We start from the raw sequence: 22,235 nt of genomic DNA, 5'->3' as shown, positions 1-22,235 counted from the left end.
CACCAAGAGCTGTCTCTAATGGTCGAAAGCAATGGTAAAGTTTTACTTCTATTTTTATCACTTCTTTTCTTCTACTTAAGTTAGCATACTAACCAGCTAGCCCCAGCTTGTCTCATCACTTTTCGATAGTGACTCACTGTAGCATCCTGGAAGGACCGCAAAGATGGCTGAAGGTGTTGCTAAGCGATCATCATCATAACCCACTTCTGGCAAGAAACAATGTTTTGCGCCAGAGAAAACATATAAAAACCACAGCTAAATTGATTTCAATTAATTCAATCAAGCTTACACAGTTCTATGGTGCATTCAAAAAACACTGCTTGCCACAAGTATTTGCAAAAAATGCTACTTAGTCACAATATTCCTGAACCATTTTTAATCAAATGTTTATTCAGTTGACAGTTATCGTTTCATCACAGCAGGCTTGCTGGAGTTCTTATTTCAATAGTGATGATGAATTTTACAGCTGCAATAAATGTAGATTTTTTTTCCCAATTTGAAGATGACAGTGGGACAGAACTTGGAAACATCTGATGCATCAAGTGTGTGGTAACTGTAAATGACCCGAACACTGGAGAGTGGCTTTTCATACCAACTTACTTGCACTCCAGTGCCGCCTGTGGGATTCTCAATTTATTCTGCATATTGTTTTCATAAACACAAACACACCTCTGGACTTGTCTTCCACCTCTCATGGGTAAAGTGCTGCAGAGAAACATTCGGATACAATTTAATGACCATTCAAGACGTGAAGACCATTGCATTGGACCGGATTGCACTGAATAATAAAAACAAATGACTTCAGCACAGAGCTGTCATGTAAAACAAACGCTCTGAGTGCTAAAACTTGGTTTATAGTGATCAGAGTCGCAGAGATTCACCTGACAACAGCTGCTCTGTCACAGGTTAACACTTTAGCACACAGGCTCTGAACTAAATTCTGTTCTTTATATATTTGTATTATTTGTCTTATTGTCTTCCCTTTTTTCCCTTTACTATTTTAATCATCATTTTAAAGTGCATTATTATTAAAATTATTTTGTATTTTAATGCCAAAAAAATGCCAAACATGCTCTCCTTCCAGCTTCACCAAACTAGTATTTACTGCTTTTCTCTGTTTTATTTCATTGTAAACTGAATATTTTTGGGTTTTGAATTGTTGTTTGGATGAAAGAAGATGTGAAGACATCACATTTGGTTCTGGAAAACTGTGAGAGACATGCCTCGCTATCTTCTGACATTTAAGTGTCTATATAATAATGAAAATAATTGTCAGTTTCTTATTTAAACCTAAAGTCTACAGCCAGTAACTGCAAATTAACATCCTGTGTGCTGAAGCGTTATGATCCTCATCAGACAAAGCTTCATACATTAAGATGATCTGCTGACAAATCATCTGTATCTGTATTGTCACATGCAATATTTTTACAAAAAAACCAAAACATTCAGATTCCCATAGGCACGAGGATCCATATGGCACAATAAAATAAAAGAATCTCAGCCATGTGACAACAACAAACATTAAAATACAACAGAATTAAAACAGAAGAAAAACACTTAAAAATATCATGAATCACCACAATAAAGGTCTGAAATTAACCCTACTGAAGATAAACTGAGCTCTGTGGAGGGTAAAAATGTTGTTTCTCAACACAATAAACAAACCAAAAAAAAGCAAACATCACTTCTCTGATCACCAAGATAAGACTGATTTCCTAATTTCCAGGCAGCTGGTGACTGCAGGTCATCTCTATGAAAAGTGTAAAACTTGCTTCAGAGAGATCCATTAATTTAAAGATATAGTTTGTTTTATTTTATACAGAGTCACATTATTATCACATGATGATCTGTGACTGTTTTAAATTTACATTTTGGGCAACGGGTGAAAAAGCTTCTTTTTTTTAAATCAAATTTTGATTTAATCATAATGTGCCTGTGGTTCCTGCTTTTTTCTTATATATTTTGTTTGTAAAAGGTGTATTTTCATCAACATACCTCACCAAGAATTATCAAACAACTAGTCAAAGAACCAAAAAGTGTGCGTCCTGGTTATAGTTCAATTCTAATTCTAGTCCTTACAGGCAACTTAAAATGAACACACAATTACACAGAAATATTGACAAAAAGTTCACTTAACTAAAGTGTGGACTGTGATGGATACTCTCTCTGTAGCAGGTTGATTTATATAGACATTACCTGAAACCAGCAGCTGCATTGGTTGGAAAATGATCAGCACTGATGTCAGATCTATGTGATTTGACGTATTAGTAGCTGGTGGAGGGAAATAAGTAATTTCAGATTAATTTCAGACCCTGAGGACAATCAAAGCTGAGTGCTCTGATCTGAGACAGACATATAAACAGAGTCTCTGCCTGACAGGACGTTCACACCACAAGTGCAAGTTTGACACTGTGTAGAGCAACGCTATTACTTCCAATGAAGAGAGCAGCTGTGCGACACTACACTTATTTTCTGCCACGTTTAGCAGCCAAAAGTCAACTGAAATGAACCTGAACATAGCTTCCATCCAAATGTAGCTCAAATTTCAACAACATTTGGCACAAAAAAGGGAATAAATGTGCATTTCCATCCACTACCACTATCTGAATATTAGGAGTTTAGTGCACTCATACATTGTTGACAGTTGGTGGCACTAATGCTTCAATACGGTGTCAAACCTCAAGAGAAACAAGTGGAAAACATGATGGAAATATGACATCTCTGTGTCATTTCTTAATTTAAGGATTTATTCAGGATTTGTTTGCTACATCTGTTCGAAGCACATTTTGTTTTTACTGATAGACCAACTTTTCAAGCATAAAACTGCATATTGAAAGTGCACAAAAAAGTTGGATGGAAATGCATTTTGTTGTAGATGTTAACTTGTGTGGACACGTGCTGCCCTTCATTTTGCTTTCTACCTTGTGTGAAATGATGCCTCTTGCACATCTGAGCTGAATGTGTTTGTGAATGGGAAGAGAAGAGGAAGAGACCAATGTCATGATTTTAACTACAGTCGTCTCCAGAGTCTCTAACTGATGAACCAATCACACAATCTGCAGCAAAGTCAAATTAAAGTCTCTCACTGGTTCAGACCGAACAAAATCAACAGCAGGTGTGATCCCACCCTCACTGTGGTTTGTGTTTCAAACAAACGTCCTTCATATTAAGTCATTTTTGTCTGTAATTTGAGTCTCATTCTCTTATAAACAAGTGAAAATTAATCTTGTTTCAACTTGTTTCCAGAGCAAATCAACTTAAAAACGAGGATTTTCTAAGATAAAGTTTCATTTTTCTTGCTTCAAATATAGCGGTCCAGCTTTTTTTTTTTTTTTTTTTTGTTTCAAGATGCAGATGAGTGATTCCTTTTAAAATATGGTGCAGTGCAATGGCAGATTTTTTCACTTGTTTTAGGAAATTATGTTTTTGGGATGTAATTACAGACAAATGACTTGATGATGATGATTTTTTTTTAGCAATGCAGCTCTGCAGAGACAGAGCAGCAGAGCCTGGAGGCTACATGTCAAAAGGTCCAAGATGATTTCAAAGAGGAAAAGCAGGAGTTTGGGCCAGTTTTTCTACTGCTCCAGGTTCAGGACCATACAGCGCCATGACAGTGTCAAAGCACTGACTTTAAGAGTTTTGGATCCAGGAAATTAAAGTTTGTCGTCCAGCGGGATCAAGCATCCGCAGAATTTGAAATCCCAAACGTTCAACCGCCTAAAGAAGAGAAAAGAAGCCGCTGGCCACCAGAAAAGCCCACTAGACTCTGAGTTTATAACTGGAGCTTGGTGTCAGAAAAGACAAACCTTCAGGTGCCTGGATTGTCATGAGTTTTTTAAAGGGCAGACTGAGGCGGCCATTATTCCCGTCGCCTGTCTTCTTCTCTTTCTAACCACAGCAACTGATTAAAAAAAAACTAAAAGCAGGAGAAAGCAGAGACAGAGATAAAAACTAAAATGGTACTTGGATTTTTTTGTTTGTTTTTTGTTAGTGATTTGTTTTCACATCTCAGGGAGCGGCGACAAGAACCGGTCCAGACCACAGTCCAGAACCACAGTGGGCCGTTGTGTTGCTGCGATGATGGTTTCCAGGTCAAGGACGGGGGTTTTTGCGGCGGTGGGCGGGGGTCAGATGACAGGTTTGCTGCGGTCGGTGGTCTCGGCCTTCTTCAGTTTGCCCTTACTGAAGGACTGGATGGAGCTCAGCAGGGCGGCACGACCTCCCCCTGCTCCATCAGAGGAGGACAGAGGAGGAGGAGGACAGGACGAGGAGTCCAGCATAGGAGGGGGCGGAGGAGGAGGAGGAGGGAGAGGAGCAGTCTGGGCTCCTGGATTAAGCAGAGAAAAATGAAAAGACAGAATGAGATAGAAGAACAAGACTTTCTGGTAGCTTTCAGTCTCCTCAGGGGTTGGTTGCACAAAGATACATTTGACTGATACGTTTGAGTGGTCACATTATGCTCTCATGCTACTTTAGACTCAAATCAAACACTTGCAGAGGGTGGGAAAATGTGGTACATCCTGTGTTAACCTCTTAGCTTAGCACCAGAGTTCAGGTTTGATGAACTCTGTCCACGAAACAAACAACATCAACCAAAACTTCTAACAGAAATTCACCTCATGCAGCATCTTTGCTTGTAAATCTTTATTAGCCACTGCTACAGCTACAGGCTACCTATGAACCCTTTATAAAGGATGAGTTATTACTGTCTGTTCTGTGGAAAAGAGTTTATCTTTGTGAAACCAGCACCTGCAGATCAGTGTCCAGGCTGAACTCAATCCACCATCAGTTCAACACGACCTTCAGTTCAGGTACTTCATAATACAGACACCAAAAAAGTAGGTTTGATACACAAGAGGTCTGTAAATACATCTGATCTTCATATAAGATGTTCCTGCTAATGCTAGATGTGTAAAAGCTCTAAATACTACAGTACCCATGAGCCTCAACAGCAGCTGCTGTGGAGGAGTGAAATTGGAGTTCTAAAATGTTCAGATCAAACTGATCCAATAAAGATCAACCTCTAACTTCACCTTCAGTCACAGGGCAGCAGAATCTGAAGCTCTGATTGGATGACTCTCACAGCAATGCCCTCTGGGACTTGTAGTTAATTCTCTCCTACAGCTGTTGTGTCTTCCTGTACTTTCTGGGCTACTCCCCTTGTGTTTTCTGTTTGTATTTGTGCTGTCAGAACCACTCTGATGAACTGATGGTGAGTTGAACATAAACCTGGTGCGTTTTCCTTCACTTGTGCCATTTTGCATCCCAACTGAATAAAAGCCCAGGGATTACAGGCAGAGAAGCAAAAACGCTGGAGAGCTCAGACATGTAGCTAAAGCAGAGGCAAAAAGCTGCGACTCCACCTGCTGTCTGACTATTTTATCTGCTCTGTAATGAAAGGACTTCCATCAGTCTGACAGATGGAGGCCAAACCTGGAGAAACTCGTCACTACAGGAGACGTCATTTTGATGTTTTTTTGGCTTTCATAAAAACATTAGAAATTGAACAAGAGAAAAATGTAAGAAATTAGATTTTAATAATTTAATAACTGCAGGACCACTAATGTCTGCAGTGGTGACAGTTTTTCTCCAGGATGTCTGTGGAACAAACTGACTTTCATTACATTTGGCAGCCACAGTGACCTTTTGGTTAATACTCAGATGATTCCTCAGTCACATGTCCACAGATCTGTGATCAGATCTCACCCACAGGCACAATATCTACCCCATAATCTGAACCTGGTCCTGACAACAATAAACAATAAAAAATAAAGAAGACTAAATGTTGACAGTGATAAAGTGTCATTTACAGATGGAAGAAATGTGGTATTTCACTAAAATAAAATGAACATATCTCTCTGCTCTGCCAGTTTTAAAATGAGTCTGTCAAGTAACTAAATTAATAAACAAATCTGCAATTTGTTGACTGCAACTTGTTTTTCCAGGACCTCGTGTTGAGGTGGGAAATTAATAATTTTGTGTATTATCTGAAGAATCAAAGTTTATGACAAACTGCAGTCATCACTGTTTCAAAGGATTTTGCTTCGTGTGGATGTTTCTGCATGAACTGTTTTTGCACCACACACGGTTATAAAACTTTTTATCTTTTAATAAGGTCACTGTCATCAATTAACATTTCTCCTTCCACAGATTATCTTTGCCTGAATGCCATCTCCACAGGTTAGATCACCTCTGGAGCTCTCTTAAATATCAGCAGAAACAGGAGTCCTGTCTTTGGCTAAAAAGTCTGATGGAAATGCTTTTACTTCTCGGTCTCACAGTAGAACCATTGAGAATTTATGGCCAGTTAGGATTGATTTCCTAATCTGAGACAGTCGATAAATATACGGGCCCAGACCTAATCAAATCAAAATATTTGCTGTTCATGATAAAACTCCGGGATAGAGAAACTGAAACAAGTGCAAAAATGTTTCCACTCGTCCTTTTAAGATTTCTGTGGACAAAGAATTATCTGAATACAAAACAACAAAACAAAACAAAAAACTCTTCATGATATTTATTGAAGTGTTTGGTCGACTGAGGAACAGCTCTATAATACTGGGAGGAAAACAACCCGTGGGTGAAAAAGAAATTGATGTTGTTGAGTTCTTATCAGTTCCTGATCAAAACCGAACATTCAAGGATGTGACACGTCTCCACGGTGACAGCCCATCCCCAAACATATAAACATCAGCAGACAGAACAAACAGAGAGACAGACATGCTAACTGACTGACCGAGCAGACAGACAGACACAGACAGAACTAACGGATCACAATCTCCAATGAGAACAGGAGGTCTGAATCAGGGAGGAACTGGACTGTCTGTGACTGTTTGGAAATCATTGCAGATTGTGAGGGTTTTCTAAAGATGTGCGTGCACCCTGTTCCTGACGAGCAGCACATCAATGATACTGAGCTTCAGGCCGAGCCAATAGTTTGATGATACAACGTCAGAGAGCGTCGGATCTGTTTCTAAACTGGGCGCTTCAGTCTCAGGTTGAATGAGGGTGGAAGCTACTATTATACATTTGTTCTTCTCTAAAGCTGAAAGTGCTTGAGAATAATATGGTTTTCACTTCCCTACATGTAGATTTACTTAAAATCAGTTAGTGCCATCCATTAACGAAAAGAAATGGTTGCATCAACTTCTTCTTCTTATTTGCTGTATATTTTTCACAGTTAATTTCCATTTTTAAAGTCGTGTGTACATAAAGAAACTGGGAACAAGCTCACACATCCTGATGAAGTCAAGGTGAATATTCTAGTGTGGTTTATTAGAGTCCAGTGGGGTGAAAATGAACTGCAAGCAATGAACATGCTGAATGAGGTGTTTCTCAGGTGGAGACCAACATAGCTCTGTTAAAATCTTTAAACGCATTCAAATATAAAACGAAAGAATTAGAGGCAGATTCTCTGAGATGTCGCTGTTTTTAATTTACCTTTTTAATTTTGAAACGTGACATGTTGTCGCATGTCTTTTGTTGTGTTTTCTGCCTGCAACTTTGTGTAAGTATTTTGTGCTACTGCCTGCCTTGGCCCTGGGACTCACCTCGTTAAATAAAGGTTAAATAAACAAATATAAATTTTATCCAAAGCGACTAAGTAACATGAGATAAAATAAATTGATCTACTTAACTCCATATTACGGACAATAAAACCTACTTTAAAAACTTTTCTTTTGTCTGGAAATAACTCAAAATGATGTATAACACAGAACCATGAGTTGTAAACAGGTCCAGGCCACACCTCTTAATATCATCTTCTTACATCTTAAATCTACTTTCTACTTAAGTCTGTTGTTTCTTTAGTTGAGTTCATAATCTTGAGGCAGGTCTTTGTGACCAGGAGCTCGCTGGGAAGCCAGGGTGTACGACATCTTAAAAAAAAACACCAGAGACCTTCATCACCATCATCATCATCGTTAACCGACATTATAAATCTTTTACTTTACCCAACGACACGGTCAGAATGGAGCATGCTCTATGGTGGAGACGGCACAGGAAGAAGAGAGAGAGAGGCAGATGACAGTTATCTGTTCAGTGGACCAATCAGCATTTACACAGTATCACTAGGACAGAGGGGAGAGAGGAGACGAGGAGAGGAGAGAAGAGGAGAGGAGAGGAGAGGAGACAATAATAACAGGGTAGGAAACTGATGCCATCAGCACGTTGTGAAGGTTACATCTGGTGGTAATCTATATTTTTCTTACTGTTAACAAGTCCCATGAGAAGTACTGAGTGCGTATCCAAACTCTGATATATTAAAGACAAAGCGACAATTTTTCTCCCTCATCTCATCACATCTTTATTACAGCAGAACCTTTTTTACCTGCTTTCATAATTAACACATTAATTCTTGATTCTGTGGCTAAAAACATGCTCTGTGAGATAAGGAACATTTCACCTTTGACCACCAAAATCCTTGAGTCCAAGTGAACATTTGTGCTAAATGTTGAGAAATTCCCTCAAGGTATTACCGAGATATTTTGCTCACGAGAATGGGACAGACAGACAACCTGACAAACCTCTGGGAGCCACAGCCGTCGCCGGCAGAGGTATAAAAACTATTAAAACATGTCAGTGAGCCACACTGTTGTGCTGGGCAACGTGTTCACTCATTACCATAAACACACACACTGTAGTTTGTTTAGATTTTATCCCACATACACTGTCCTGCTGCTGAATTATATTAATTAAAGCCAAAAATATGTATCAATCTGATGCTCTCAGAGCAACATTTTCTAAAAACTAGAGTGACAAGCTGTTTTCAAAAACTCTTGAGCTACATTGTTGGTTTTGTTTTGCACAGTAAAAAAATATAGAATATTACCAGACTTAAGCTTTAAAATATAAAACCAAACATCCATGTTTCCCACCCTGTGTCCAGCTACTTAAAGACACAACAAAGTCAATAAGACACAGTGCTACAGCAGAGACAAGATACCTGTCTGAAAACCAGGTAATCACACGATGAGAGAGAAGGTGAAGAGACAGACAGGCAGGTTAAGTCAATGATTAGTTTTCATAATCACACGTGCAAATGAACAGGAGAAAAATCTTTGAGTTAAAGACGCTGTTATCAGGTCTGACGAGCGTGCTCAGACACACTACAGTCCAAACGGGTTTCTCACCACAGGGGGGCGCTAGACAGTCTGTCTGATACAGACAGACAGAGGGGAGGGAGGATGGGACGACAGACTGAGAGGGAGGACAGACAGACAGACAGACAGACATAAAGACTGACAGAGGGAGAGACAGACAGACATAAAGGAGAAGACAAACTGGCAGACAGTTAAACAGACAGATGGGAGGACAGACAGACATACAGACAGATATACCTGCTGTAGATGGGGGAGTGGGGGAGGAGGGGCATGTGGGAGGAGAACTGGCTCCAGACCCTGAAGATACAAAGAAAAACAGACAAATTAATGAGCATCAATAACTAAAAAACTGTCTCAAACTGCAGCTGCAACAACACATCAACATCAAACATCAAGACTGGATCTGCATTTTGTTGTGATAGTTAAGATCAAATCTTTATTGTTGCAGGAGGGAAATGTGTTTTCACGGCCTGCACACGTTAATCTGTCTCACATTAAAAAACATACAGTAACAAACTGACATGTCAGTCAGTGCTGTTCCACTCATCCACAGCTGGTGGCGATAACATGCCATAAAATCAGCTTAGCGCCTGTTTTATGAGGATGGAAACTGATTCAACATTAGGCCTCAGGGATTCACATAATGTCTCTACACAGACTGTAAACACAGACATTGTTTACAGAAAACCTCCACAGGACGTGTTAACCAGTGAGTATACTAGCTGACTAACACGCTAACAATAACCTGCTAACTAAAAACAAACTATTTCACTGATTAACACACTACCTACATGGTTAATTAGCTGATTAGCTCATTTCTCAGAGTTACTGTTTTGCCTGTTTTACTGTGTTGAAAATGATGTCAGACTAATTAAAATAACTCTGTTCATGCTAAACAAGACAATACTTAGCAGGCTAACTAGCCGATTAAAGAGCTTTGGTTACTGCACTCGAATTTAGTGTAAAACCTTCAGGAGAGACTTGCTCACTAACCAATGAGGTGAAGTATTTTTTGAGGGCAGTAACAGTTGTGACTTACCAGAGTTATTGTTGTTTCTGACAGAGACGTCTTCTTCATTTTCATAAGCTGACTGTCTGGACTTCTGCAAAGACACAAACAAAACATTGTTTTAGACTTCAGACGCTGTGATGTTACTGCATTACAGCCAACATGCAGCATTTCGCTGACACAGGTATGGACGAATGATGTCTCTTCTCAATTGACAACTTTACTACTTCTTGTAGACCTTCATTAACCTCTGTCCTTATTCCTTGTTTCTGTCCTTATTCCAAGATAAACAGGTAACTACTGCACAGACAAGTAAAGTCTATGTGCTTTGTTATTCTAACAAAGACAAAATATTGTCTTCGTCACTGAGGTACTGTTTATTTGTGTTAAAGTTCAGATCTCTCTGCCTACCTTCCTCGCCAGAATCTTCCTCCTCTTCCTCTCTTCCTCTGAGCCGTGGTGAGACTGAGCTCTGGTCAGCCTCCTGTGCTGATGGAGCTTCAATCAAACATTATCAGCACACATTATTAACGCCAGACAAACAGCAGACTTCGTATTTACGAGCTGGAAGCTACAAGGGGAATTATGCAACCTTCTCATATAACCTGCACTGAAAGTGTTAGTGTCGCTGCTGAAGAGAAAAACCAGGATGCTCTCACCTTAATACTTTTGATTTCAAGACATTTGTATCAGCATATCAACACTTTTTCCCCATGAAACTTCATCAGAATATGAGAACACAATCAATAAATGGCTTCATTGTTAAGTCAGTGTGCAGGAGTCTCCTTTTCTACAAGATACTGTGCTCATCTCCAACACACCTGCATAGGACACTGAACATGCAACTTTCCCTAAAGGATCTTGTTGTTATTGTAATTAAGTGGTAAGTGGTGGTCAAGCATTCATGTCCCCAAATACTGTCTCTCACTAACAAAACAGTCATTTTCCAAATTACTACCCCAACATTAGAAGAGAAATGAAGATATGAAAGAAGCTGCTGAGGGTGAAGCTGCATTTACTTTGCATTTGTAGTGAATATTTAGAGTTTCACTGTCTCTTCTTGAAGTCAGCATCCTGCCCCCATTACAGGAAAAGCAGCTTAAAATATTTCCACATTGATGTCAGCACTGAGTTTTTGTGGTTGCAACATGAAAAGGTTGTAGGAAAACTATGTTGCAAGGTTTTCCACAGCTATTCTGTCACAAGGGCCAGCGCTGAAAATCCTTGCTGAATCACATTTTATGTCCAACTTATCAAGAAAGTCATTGAAAACACTTTGACCCAAATGTCTCCAGTGGAGCTGCTCAGTGATATGAAACAGAGAGTGTAAAAACTGAATTCAAAGATAATAAGTGAGAGAAGGGACGCACCACTCTCTGCTCCTCCTGCAATCTCTTTTCCAGACTCTCCTTCGCCGTCTTCAGCGCCTCCTTTAGCCTGCTGGGAACCTGGAGGAGCGGAGCAAGGTTCAGATATTTGCTTTTTTTCCCCCCATTTTCATTTTAGAACATTTTCTCTGATGGAAACAAAACCCTATGTAAGCATGGACAGAAGTCTCAGATCTAATATCAGACCGAGCCTCTCACCTTGATCTGGAGTTTTTCTGAGTGTTGGAGGTGGACGTCACTGAACAGCCTGTAAAACACAAACTATGACTCAGCTGCGACAAAAAAGATGATGTTCTGGTTCCTGCACATTTCCTATTCCTGATATTCATCTGCTTTAAACTTTAAAGAGAATTTTTTTCTTACATACACAAACATAGCAACTGTCAGGAAGACCCTGATTCTGCTTCAGAGTCCTGCTGGTGACTGATTTGTCTTTTAAATCAAGAGACTTGACAGAAGATGAACTCACGGTGTCTGGATGAGCTGCGACACTGTCGGCATCCCGCTCTTACAGGCTTCTGTGGACAGGATGGACTGCAGCACTGACACTGAACACACACACACGTACGAACAAAAATCAACAGAGTCAATCAGCGGCAGTGCTGTGCAGGAGGTTTCAGTGAACTTAATGTTTCAGCTCCACGTGTCAGAACATCTGGAGGCACAAAGAAGACACACACACAACAGGATCATTGTGTGTGTGTGTGTGTGTACATATACGTACCCACAGCTGTGTAGGGGACAGTGGGGTATTGATCAACGGGGATGCTGTCTGGCGGTCGGCCGTACGTCATCTCGTACAGTAAGTGTCCGAAGCAGAAGATGTCGATACTCTCTGTTGTCTGCGCACACACATACAAATACACACTTGTCGCGTTAACCTTAAAATAACAAAGTATGTTTTATATTTATATAGAAAATGACACCTTGGTGACATACTGATGCATTTATGCAAAAAATGGAACAACTATAATCACAACAAAGTGGTTACAGTTCAGTAGTAACACACCTGTGTATCTTTTTAAACCCTTATATTGACAAAAATTGTTTTATGTTAAGTTTTCTAAAACAAAAACCTGATCTTAGCTAATCCAAGATCATCTGAGTAGGTTAAACTGATCCAGGATAGTGTGTTTACATACGTTGATTTTCCTGAGCTGGGTGAAGCTGGGCCGTAGCACTGAGGGAACTCCCAGCATGCCGTTCTCCACGTCAATCAGTCGGCACACGCCGTCGTCCACAATGACGTTGGATGCATGCAGGTGACCGTAAAACATGCCACCATCATGGAGGAGCTTCAGGCCCTGCACACACACACGCACGCACACACACACACACACACACACACACACACACACACACAGAAAGACTGCTTGCATGACACTGGTGGTGTGTGTGGTTGTGTTGTTATTTCTTTCTATGTGTGTGTGCGTGTTTGTACCTCAAGGATCTGACGGCCGTACAGTTTGATCTGCGACAGTTCGAGGCCTTGGCTCTTCTTCGGGTTACAGTACTTCTTCAGGTAACTCTCTCTGGGCTTCACCTGAGGAGAGGGAGGAGACGGGAGAGAGAGACTCAACTGTTTTTACCGGAACTACTTTCTGCCAAAGAAATAGTCCCAATGATGAGAGAAAACTGGATTTCCAGTTCTGATTTAAGGTTGAACACATGGTGTACCTTACAGATGTGGTCTCTCAGAGAGCCTCTCTCACTGAACGGCCGGATGAGCAGAGCTGAAGACTCACTGGTGCTGGAGAACAACAGCGGACAAAGATACGGAGTCTACAGAGGAGGAAGAGGAGGAGTTACGTATTTACAGTCCTCAGTTAACTGTCAGTCTGTCCCTCGACTATAATATTCAACTGAAATCAGTATTATTATTAACCTATGTGATTGAACTGAACCACAACAAACCACAGAGACAAAAGCTGAGATGGCAGTTACTGCTGTTCTGCTGTGCTAGTTAGTTTTAGCACAAGTTTAGCTGGGTTTAAGAACTTACTACCTTCATTTAATAATGTTGGAAAACTAACTGAACGGCTAAAATGTCCACAGATTACCAACCCAACCCAGTTTTCACGCCCCGTTTCTTGTCACTGAAACTTTACATGCTGCTTTCGCTCATGTCTGATTCTAGTCTTTGCTCAGTATATGTGGTTTTGGCTGTGTGAGGCAGAGTGTACGCACAGAGAGGCTGGTTAGTAGCTTCATTGCTGACTGCAGGTCTTTGTCAGACAGGAACTTATCAGGACCCAGGTCCACCTACAACACACACACACACACACACACACACACCACACACACACACACACACACACACACACACATAATGTTTCATCAAACCAAGTGTCAGTCATGTGCTCTCAGAAACATCTTTCAGTGACTCAGGTTTAATCCAGAAGCTCACTTCAAGGCTCTGAGGGAATTCCTTTAAATCTGTTTTCAATTCAACAAACATCCTCAGAACAGTCAAGTCTCTTCAGAGTCAGATGACCGCAGTGAAACTGTAGACTTTATCTTTCCGTCTACATTTGTTGCTTTGGACTGGAGGGTACATCATCTAACTACATTTTACTGAATTTAGATTTACTTAAATTTAATCTTTTCAGGATTGTGGGAAATTACTCAGTTCCTGAAAACAACTGTCAGAGAGAAGTAAAAACAGGGAAGCTTTACTTTTTTGCTGTTTAAAGAAAACAACAACAACAAATGTGAATTTATTGATATATTTATTTAATAATTTATGGGTTAAAACTTTTAACTTGACTTGTAAAGATTCCAGTTTATTTCTCTGACCTTCAGAGTCTTGAGCTCCTGACATTTTCCCATGTGATGTTGGTTGAACTCAGTCACTGCCAGATAAAACTAAATCCCTGCTGCTGTAACTGTGTCTGCAAAATGCCTCATTTCAATGCATTGGAAGAAAGAAATTCACTGATTTCCATCGTGAGTTTTACAGGCTGTGAAGGACTGAAACATTTGGTTCATAAAAGACATTAAAAATCATCAATATAAACAAAACATGATTAAACACACAAGCAGTTTAAGATGTAACATTTATATAAATCTAATGCATAACAGCAAACATTTTAAAATATAAGCATAACTCTGATGATCATAATTCACTGTTTATAGACTGAGATAAAAAAGTTTCTCAGCCTGCTGTTTTTATTAGATCACTGAATGTTGTCGTCTGCAATAAAACCTGTTTGTCACATGTGTTACCTTTGTGTTGCTACTCACCCAGCTCAGCAGGTACCTCTCTTTGGGCTGCTCTTTGTTTTTGATTAGAAAATATTTCTTCCTGATTCTCCAGCCTAAAAAAACAAAGAGGGTGTCACTCCTGCCAACAAGAACTAAACTGCTTCCTATTGCATTAAAGGTCACTTTTATGTGCCTCTGTGTGGTTATTTCAGGTTTTATTCCCTCAAATAAAAGGGGAGATACTGATCAAACCAAAGCAGATAATTCTGTTTGTTGAATGATAATAAAAACAGTTTGACAGAGCGGCTGCACTGTCTCTGAGCTCGTCATAAAACAGAGACCAGGAAACAAGTTTACATGTACACTAATCATTTGAGTATAAATCAATCGTCAGGCATAATCATCATCAGACATAACGCACATGATGAACACAGGAATACAACAAAGTTAAAGTGAGCATTGACCTGTTCATATTGTTGGTAACTTTTAGCATTAGCATTGCACGTTTCCCATGTTAAAATGTAAGTGATTATCACTCTGGTTCAGGTCCACCCTGAGTCTTACCGATGTCTCTGAGAGGCTCCAGGACTTCCCACTTCAGGTCGGACCTGAAGAACATGGAAACCTGCTGCAGGGCGATCTCTGAGACACACAGAGAGAGAGCAAACACACTTTAATGAATTTAAAAATCTGTATTAGCAATGTGACACAATTACTATGACAAGCTTAAAATACTGACATCATAAACAGTTTTACAGGTGAAAGCTGATCAGTTTTATCACAGTGAAATCTCTGAAAATGAGGGGATGAACCTGTGTAGTTTGCACAGTAGTTGTTGGGGTCCAGGAACTTTTTGACAGGCAGGGAGCTGCAGAGCAGGGGATGTTGGGTAATGGAGTCCAGATAGGTCTGCAGTCCCCTCTGCCTCTCTGCTATGAACTCCCTGTCCATGTTTCCGATCAGCTTCTTAGGGGGAAGAGGGAGACTGATGCCACACACCTGGAGACACAGAAACAGTTTGTTTTCTTATTACAACTTAATGCACCTTCCTTTGTCCACTGTCATTATTTTATTTATGTTTTAACAAAAAACAACAGGTTTAAAAAAGATGAAAGTCAATTTGAAAGCAAGTGGTCAAGCGGTCAGCGGGTTTCCGACATTTCTGCTGTGTGTCGACTGAAGACTCAGGGGCTGATAGGAGGTCAGGGTCAGCCTGAGACCCACAAAGGAAATGAGCCGACAAAACCTCAGCAGAAAAACTGCTAACTTCCTGTTTTCCAGGAATGATGACTCGACCATAGTATGAGTCTCAACCACAACAATAAGATATACAACCCAATCTCAGATCAGCTCCAGGCTGGTACAAAGCAGCTCCACTGATTACAGATTTACTGAGGATCAATAAGACACTGTGTGTTTCAGTAAATGTTTCTGATATTACATATATTTATAGCACCATTAATCATCACGTGACCCATCAGATTTACCTCCTGAACCCTTAAAATCATCAGTTTTTAGACATATTTTCTTTTTTTCCCACAATGGTAAATTTCACTGCCGGATAACTTACACACAGGAATTATGTAAACTACCTGGAATATATCATATTCAAACAGATAGTTGATCAATAAAGCTTGCTCAGCGGGACCTGTCCAGAGCTGAAATCACACTTTTCACTATGATGAGGAGGCAGGTTTTACCAGCTCAAATTGTAGACACATCCTTACACTCTCCGTGCTTTGTATGATAATAAAGAAGTTCATTTTAAATCAAATTTAGGTTTTATTTTAGTTGAAATTAAAATTAAAACTGGTTAACAACTAACTGGGACTCCAAATTAATCACAAGACTAAATCTCATCAGTATAAGCAGAGCAGAGTGAACATACAGCAGCTGTCTGAACAGATTCTAGTTGAGAGATGCAGTGCTTTGAGATTGTGAAACACAACCAAACACAGCAGAGACAATCACTGCCCTCTCATAGGACCAGCCGAGGCTTCTGGGAAACTCATGACACAATAGCAAAGCCCAGAGTGTGTCGTAACGTACAATCATTTCCCAAAACAGAGAGGAAATTGGCCAAGATGAAGCTGGTACAGTATGTGCAGCAGTGAGTGTGTAAATATGAACTGTGAGACTTGTAGACTTATCAGGCTGCTATTTTTATACAGTGAAGCCAGCTACAGTTCATTTATTCTTTAGTGCTCATCAATCCTCCAGAGCTGAGTGTCTGTGTTACAGCTGCACAGGCTCATCCATGGACGCTAGTGTTTCATCTATAGAGCTGAGGATCAGTTGAAATTTTCTTATACTAATGTTGTTACATTTCCTGAGTTCAATACCAAAATCATTCTTAATACTGTATACCTTTTAAATATCTTAGTTTGAGAAATATCAACTGTGTAATGTGATTCCATAAGAACATGGACAACCTCACGATTGTATTTAGGCTTCAAAAATCATAACAGTGGTGTTCATTTGTGAAGATTATCTTGTTGAACAAAACGTGTAAGTATCACAAAGTTTATTCTCTGTAATAAGCTAAAACCCAATGAAAAAAATCCCAGGCTGATGCTAACTCCTGGGCTGGCCTACAGAAATACTCTATTCAGGATATTATGGCTTCACACTTGTACAGTGGGAAGAAGCAGAGACGGCTCGTCCATCTTTGGTTTTTCTACAGAACCTTTTCCGCAATGAACAAAAAGAGACGAAAAGTTCTCAAATGTCAGAACTTTGTCTGAATTTAATTTTCAACTTGCTGCTCTGATGTTTAGAACCCAGTTCTAGTCATCTCCTCTTTTATCAATACTAAAACAAAATCATTCTCCACAAGGGAACAGAGTAAGGCGTCTAGCAGCTGTGTTCTCACAGCTCCACCAAAAACCTCTTTGCAGCTTTCATGTCCGTCCAGAGAAACTTCTCACAGAATTACACACTGCTGCCTCTGCCGTCTGTCCATCTGTGAGCTCGCTGTGTTGTAAAACACTCAGAGCTGTTTGACTGAAACATGTGAAACTCACCATCAGGCTGCTGTTGAGAACATCAAAGTCACTGTAGCGGCGAATCACCTGCAACACACATAAACCTGTGAGTTACTGACAAGAAGGCCATGACTCATCAGTTTGTCTCCTAACACCTCGCTGCTCTGATGATCAAGCACAAGCAAAGCAAAACAAAATCGCCAGCATATGACAGGGCTCCCAAACCTTCTTAAAGATCAAATTCAAGGACTTTCCAGGCCCAGTTCCTCTCAGATTCAAGAACACATCAAGGTTAACTACTGTAAAAACACTAATATTTTTTCTTGCTTTACAGAAGTTCACAGGCAACAATTAAAAGAGAGCATGTTTGTTATTGTAACGGTGGCGACAAAGGTCCAGTACCTGCTGCTGGTATGTTCCTATGAGTCATATCTGACGGTACACAGACGTGATTGGTTTATTTACCTGCCAGCTGTTGTCTGAAGACACGCCCCTCTGGACTCGGATGATGTACTCCTGAGAGACAGAGAGAATGAGGCCGTTAAAACACTTTAAAAAATATATAAATATAATGTTATAATAATTAAAAATAGAAATGGAGGGCAAAAATCTGTTATGGATGAAAATTTTGAGGTGTAATATAGTACAAATAAATTGGCAAGTTGGAAAAAATTATCTGACTTATGAGAAAAGATTATATGAATATAAATGCACAGTTTTATGACAATGTAATAATACTGAGTTTATGAAGTTTATTTTAAAAATATCATGGATTAAAAATTAAGTTTTAGTTTCATGAGAAAAAAAGCAATTACTAAATAAAGTTTTCAAAAGATTCAGTAATAGTACAAGTTATATTGTTATTATTATTATTATCATTATTATTATTATTATTATTATTTTTGAGTAAAGGTCTAACCATCATCAGATTGAGATAATAAATAAAGAGAAATACATTTATAGGGTTGAAAAAAATAGTCATAGTACCAGGAGAAAACTGTGTTATGATAAGGGAGAGACTTGTGAAAATAAGTTGTAATATCATGAGAATTAAGTTGTAATTTTATTTTTATTAAGGGTATTAGTTGTAGAGTGTTATTTTAAAGTGCTCCACCAGCATCCGTAGAGATAATGTAATGTTCGCTACATCCCGGAAAAAAAAAAAACACAATTGGATGGATAAAAGTAAATAACAAACCACTTTTCCACCATTCTTACATCCTTAAAACTAACAGAAGTTTCTTTGTTTGAGGTTAGCACCGGATGAAAGGCCATGCTGAGTTTAAATCATCTGCGTGGTCACTTTTCCTTTCGTTTCCCAATAACTGGCTTAGATGATCCAGTTCAGCTGGGTCTGATCATGTCACTGTGTTTACTGATCTCTGTGACAAAGCTGCTGGGTGAAGTATTTTCATAGCCAGCAGGAGAGGAACGATTCAAACGAGGAATTTCCCTTTAATCTAATCCCCTCAGTCCTCTTACAGTCGTCTAATTCTTGCAGACAGACTCTGATTCCTGCTGTAATCATTCATGTGAGCTGAGCAGTTCCACAAACAGCCAAGACTCATGATTGTAAACAGCTGAATCCTGCCGTCACTTCCCATCTATAGCTACTGTAACACAATGCAGTCTCTCAATGGGACTTTCTTTCATGAGTGTTTCTGAAACCAGTGACGTTTTAAAAACTGGAACGTTGCACAATAACAGAGATGTAGCAATACAATGACCTTTATTAAGTAGACTGGTTATTAGTCTATTTAAAGGGGCCTATTATGCTCTTTTTCCAGCTCTATATTTTTATTCTCAGTCTCCACCACAGTAGTAAAATTTATCTCGCAGTGGTTCTATATGAAGCCCCACAGTTCATCCTCTGTTTTATTTCCAGATGAGCTCACTCTGTTCTGATTGGTCGGCTTCCGGAACCTTCACCTGTTTCCGAAGCAACGTGAGCGACCTACAGTGACCTAGTACTTTGCTCACGGGGATTACATCTATACACATTTACTTCATTATTTGAAACTTTGACCATGTTTAATATGAACATCCAACACTGTAACATTATATATATGATAGATAATAAAGAAAAGCATAATAGGTGCCATTTAAATACAGTTTTCTTAGTCTGTATCATATAATTTAGAATTTCTGCAGCATTCATTGAGTCATGTCAAGCTGCTGACTCAGTTTTAGTGCCACAGTTTTGCCCCCACCTCATGTTACCTAACATAATGCAGTGAGCTCTACAGATTTAACGACTGGGAAAAGTGTAGCTGGTGAAACTGGAATCAAGAGGGAAAAAAAAAGATGTATCCCATTTTAAACAATAATATTAGATTTTTTTCCATTTACCATCCATATCTAGACAGGAGGAGTTACTTTTACAATACAAGGCTGAAGAATTCATTACCTACTCCTGGATTTTTAATAAACTTTGCTATTCCAAATGTCAAATATCTGTGTGACACTGAATTATTTGTGTCTGGAATAAGTTCCATGTAAGTTATAATTTTGCCACTACATTCATCAACATGGCATCATGTTTGATTTATCTACTTTTAAAGGGAAGACGTAGAGTCCATTAAACTTGTATTTGGTAACCACAGGGAAATGATTCGCAGCCACTGAAGCTCTAAGAAGTAGTCAACTTTGTCCTGCTATGTAAAGACCTGTCCTCACAGTAGTGCATTGATTTTGGAGCTGCTGACATGTTCTGATAGATTCGGCATCAAACAACTTCAATAACTATTTTCTGAATTATAAAAATGCTGTTGTATTGGTTTATTTTCAGGGTGGATCATTAGAATAAGAAAATCAGTAATGTAATGGGTTGACAGAAAGTCAGAAATATATTAATCTAATAATTGTAATTGTTTCCATCAGTATTCATTAGTCTCTCCAATTAGATTATGGTTTGTGTTTTACAGGAGCAACAGCACTAACGATGGTGGGATGCCTGACATTAGCAGGCTAATCTAACTGGCTAGCTCAGCTGATTCCAGCCGGACTGTCAACAACAAACCCACAACACATGCGCCCATTATCGGACAGAGGACAGTTGTCCTGCGTTTAATTCCCTGTAACATGACCAGACCACTGAAAAGCTGTTTACAAGTCGCCTCGTACTGTACACACGAGTTCAAAGTACACTCTTTCTTCACTCTTTTCTAGTCTAAAGTAGCACTGAACGTTGGCCTGTCCCCAGCATTGTTCTGTTCAAATGCTGGGAGGGACGCCACGCTAAACTCCATCGGAAAATCCCTCTATTTATTGTTTCCGTGGATTTCAGCAGACGCTTACTGCCAATAAAAAGACATTAAATGCACAGATACACTTATTCTATGCGGCGCAGAGTTAAGCACGTGTTTCAATAAAATCCCACAGTTTCTAACAAGCTCAAGGTCTTCAATGTTTGCAAGAGGGAGGCAAATTTTAACAACGTACATTACAGGTGTTTGGTGGAGGCGATGTATGCCGAATGTTAGAGCAGACAGTTACTAATTCAAAACGACCATACATCTTGTGTTAAATAGCGTATTCGTTTTCAGTATAAGAAATAATTCAACAGGACGAGATTTTTTAAATGGAATTCGCCATTAATGCCATCGCCCAGTGGATGAAATGCAGTCGTCGGGGCTCCACGGGTATAGCTGCGGCTCCTAGGCCTTCATTCAGTCAGTGACAAAGCTCCGGTCCAAATCCCTTTATATCAGCATTTTGCTGACTGCAGAGGATCTTCCAGGAAATTGCTTAATCAGTGACAGCACCACAGAGCCCGGGTCAGCTGCCTGCCTGTCCGATAATGGAGATACGGCGCAACTCCGTGCACCGCATCACGTTAAAAAGAGATTGTCAACTGACTCACGTGGACGATAGTTTTGTTTTTACAGCCACATTTACGTCCGCAGTCACTAGCGGTTTGTGGTTAATGTAATAATTCGCAGGAAAAGAGACGAAATGAAGCCTCCACAACTGTGTCCGATAATGGAACTGGTGACGCAGCGGTTGACTTAAACGCCCCCTTCAGAGAACATATTTTGAACATATTTTACACACACCAGCGGCAAGACATCTGTCCGCCCGCAGGGAAACACCGATGAAGGTTTTACATCTAAACATACAGGCTGTTAACGGTTAACTGCTGTTTATTTCCACTAAACACTCACCGTGTGGGACTGCAGGTTCTGGCTGGCTTCGATCACCGCCGTCAGGGGCACGGTGTCGTCCAGTAGCAGCCTGCCGGGGGCCGGCTTCTCCAGGAAAGACATCCCGGAGGATTAACGGTGAAAGTCTGACCTGAGCGTCCGTGTGTCACTGACCGAGGCCGCCGGGGAAGACACTGAGGCGGAGCCCCACTCAGCGGAGGAGGAACAACAACAACCCGGGAGAAGCGAACTAGCTGTTAGCTTAGCCTCACCGTAACCAGGAAACGCTGCTCCGGGCGGACGTCATCAGATTGCTTTGTCGTCATACTTGGAAGCCGGAGAACGACACAAAAGTGCGTCGCCGCCTCCTGCTGGTCAGGAAGAGGAACTGCTGATCCGATTTC

General features: G+C 40.0%; 1 protein-coding gene across 3 annotated transcripts; it reads right to left on the bottom strand.

Annotated features, from left to right (window-relative positions):
• Positions 1-361: 361 nt before the first annotated feature.
• On the bottom strand, positions 362-22,141 carry pxk (PX domain containing serine/threonine kinase). Of its 3 annotated transcripts, XM_018663313.2 has the most exons (19): positions 21,853-22,141; positions 18,155-18,205; positions 17,729-17,776; positions 15,518-15,704; positions 15,270-15,347; positions 14,745-14,818; positions 13,689-13,763; positions 13,179-13,283; positions 12,943-13,044; positions 12,644-12,805; positions 12,226-12,343; positions 11,971-12,049; positions 11,700-11,748; positions 11,484-11,561; positions 10,525-10,611; positions 10,144-10,207; positions 9,342-9,401; positions 7,956-7,984; positions 4,196-4,330 (listed from the first exon to the last, which is right to left on the bottom strand). In XM_018663313.2, exons 1-18 carry the CDS (start codon positions 21,952-21,954, stop codon positions 7,968-7,970), a joined length of 1,536 nt encoding a protein of 511 aa, XP_018518829.1. In that variant the 5' UTR covers positions 21,955-22,141; the 3' UTR covers positions 4,196-4,330; positions 7,956-7,967. The 3 variants fall into 3 exon arrangements, with proteins under 3 accessions (XP_018518827.1, XP_050930747.1, XP_018518829.1); XM_018663311.2 differs by lacking the exon at positions 7,956-7,984 and having other exon boundaries at positions 362-4,330; XM_051074790.1 differs by lacking the exons at positions 7,956-7,984; positions 18,155-18,205; positions 21,853-22,141 and adding an exon at positions 17,915-18,120 and having other exon boundaries at positions 362-4,330.
• Between the last annotated feature and the right edge of the window lie 94 nt (positions 22,142-22,235).

Source organism: Lates calcarifer, linkage group LG12, assembly GCF_001640805.2.
Source record: "Lates calcarifer isolate ASB-BC8 linkage group LG12, TLL_Latcal_v3, whole genome shotgun sequence".
Taxonomy (NCBI): domain Eukaryota; kingdom Metazoa; phylum Chordata; class Actinopteri; family Centropomidae; genus Lates; species Lates calcarifer.
Note: the sequence above shows the minus strand (reverse complement) of the source record. Positions and strands in the feature narration are given on the sequence as shown.

Bases quoted from the DNA above. Each gene is read 5' to 3' on its own strand.
- pxk (XM_018663311.2), bottom strand. From the start codon at position 21,954: ATGTCTTTCCTGGAGAAGCCGGCCCCCGGCAGGCTGCTACTGGACGAC. The intron at 15,705-17,728 runs GTGAGTTTCACA...CTGTGTCTCCAG, and splicing joins TTCTCAACAGCAGCCTGATG to GTGTGTGGCATCAGTCTCCC. The intron at 11,749-11,970 runs GTGAGTTCATCT...TGTGTTTTACAG, and splicing joins TCGCAGCTCATCCAGACACC to GCTGTTCAGTGACGTCCACC.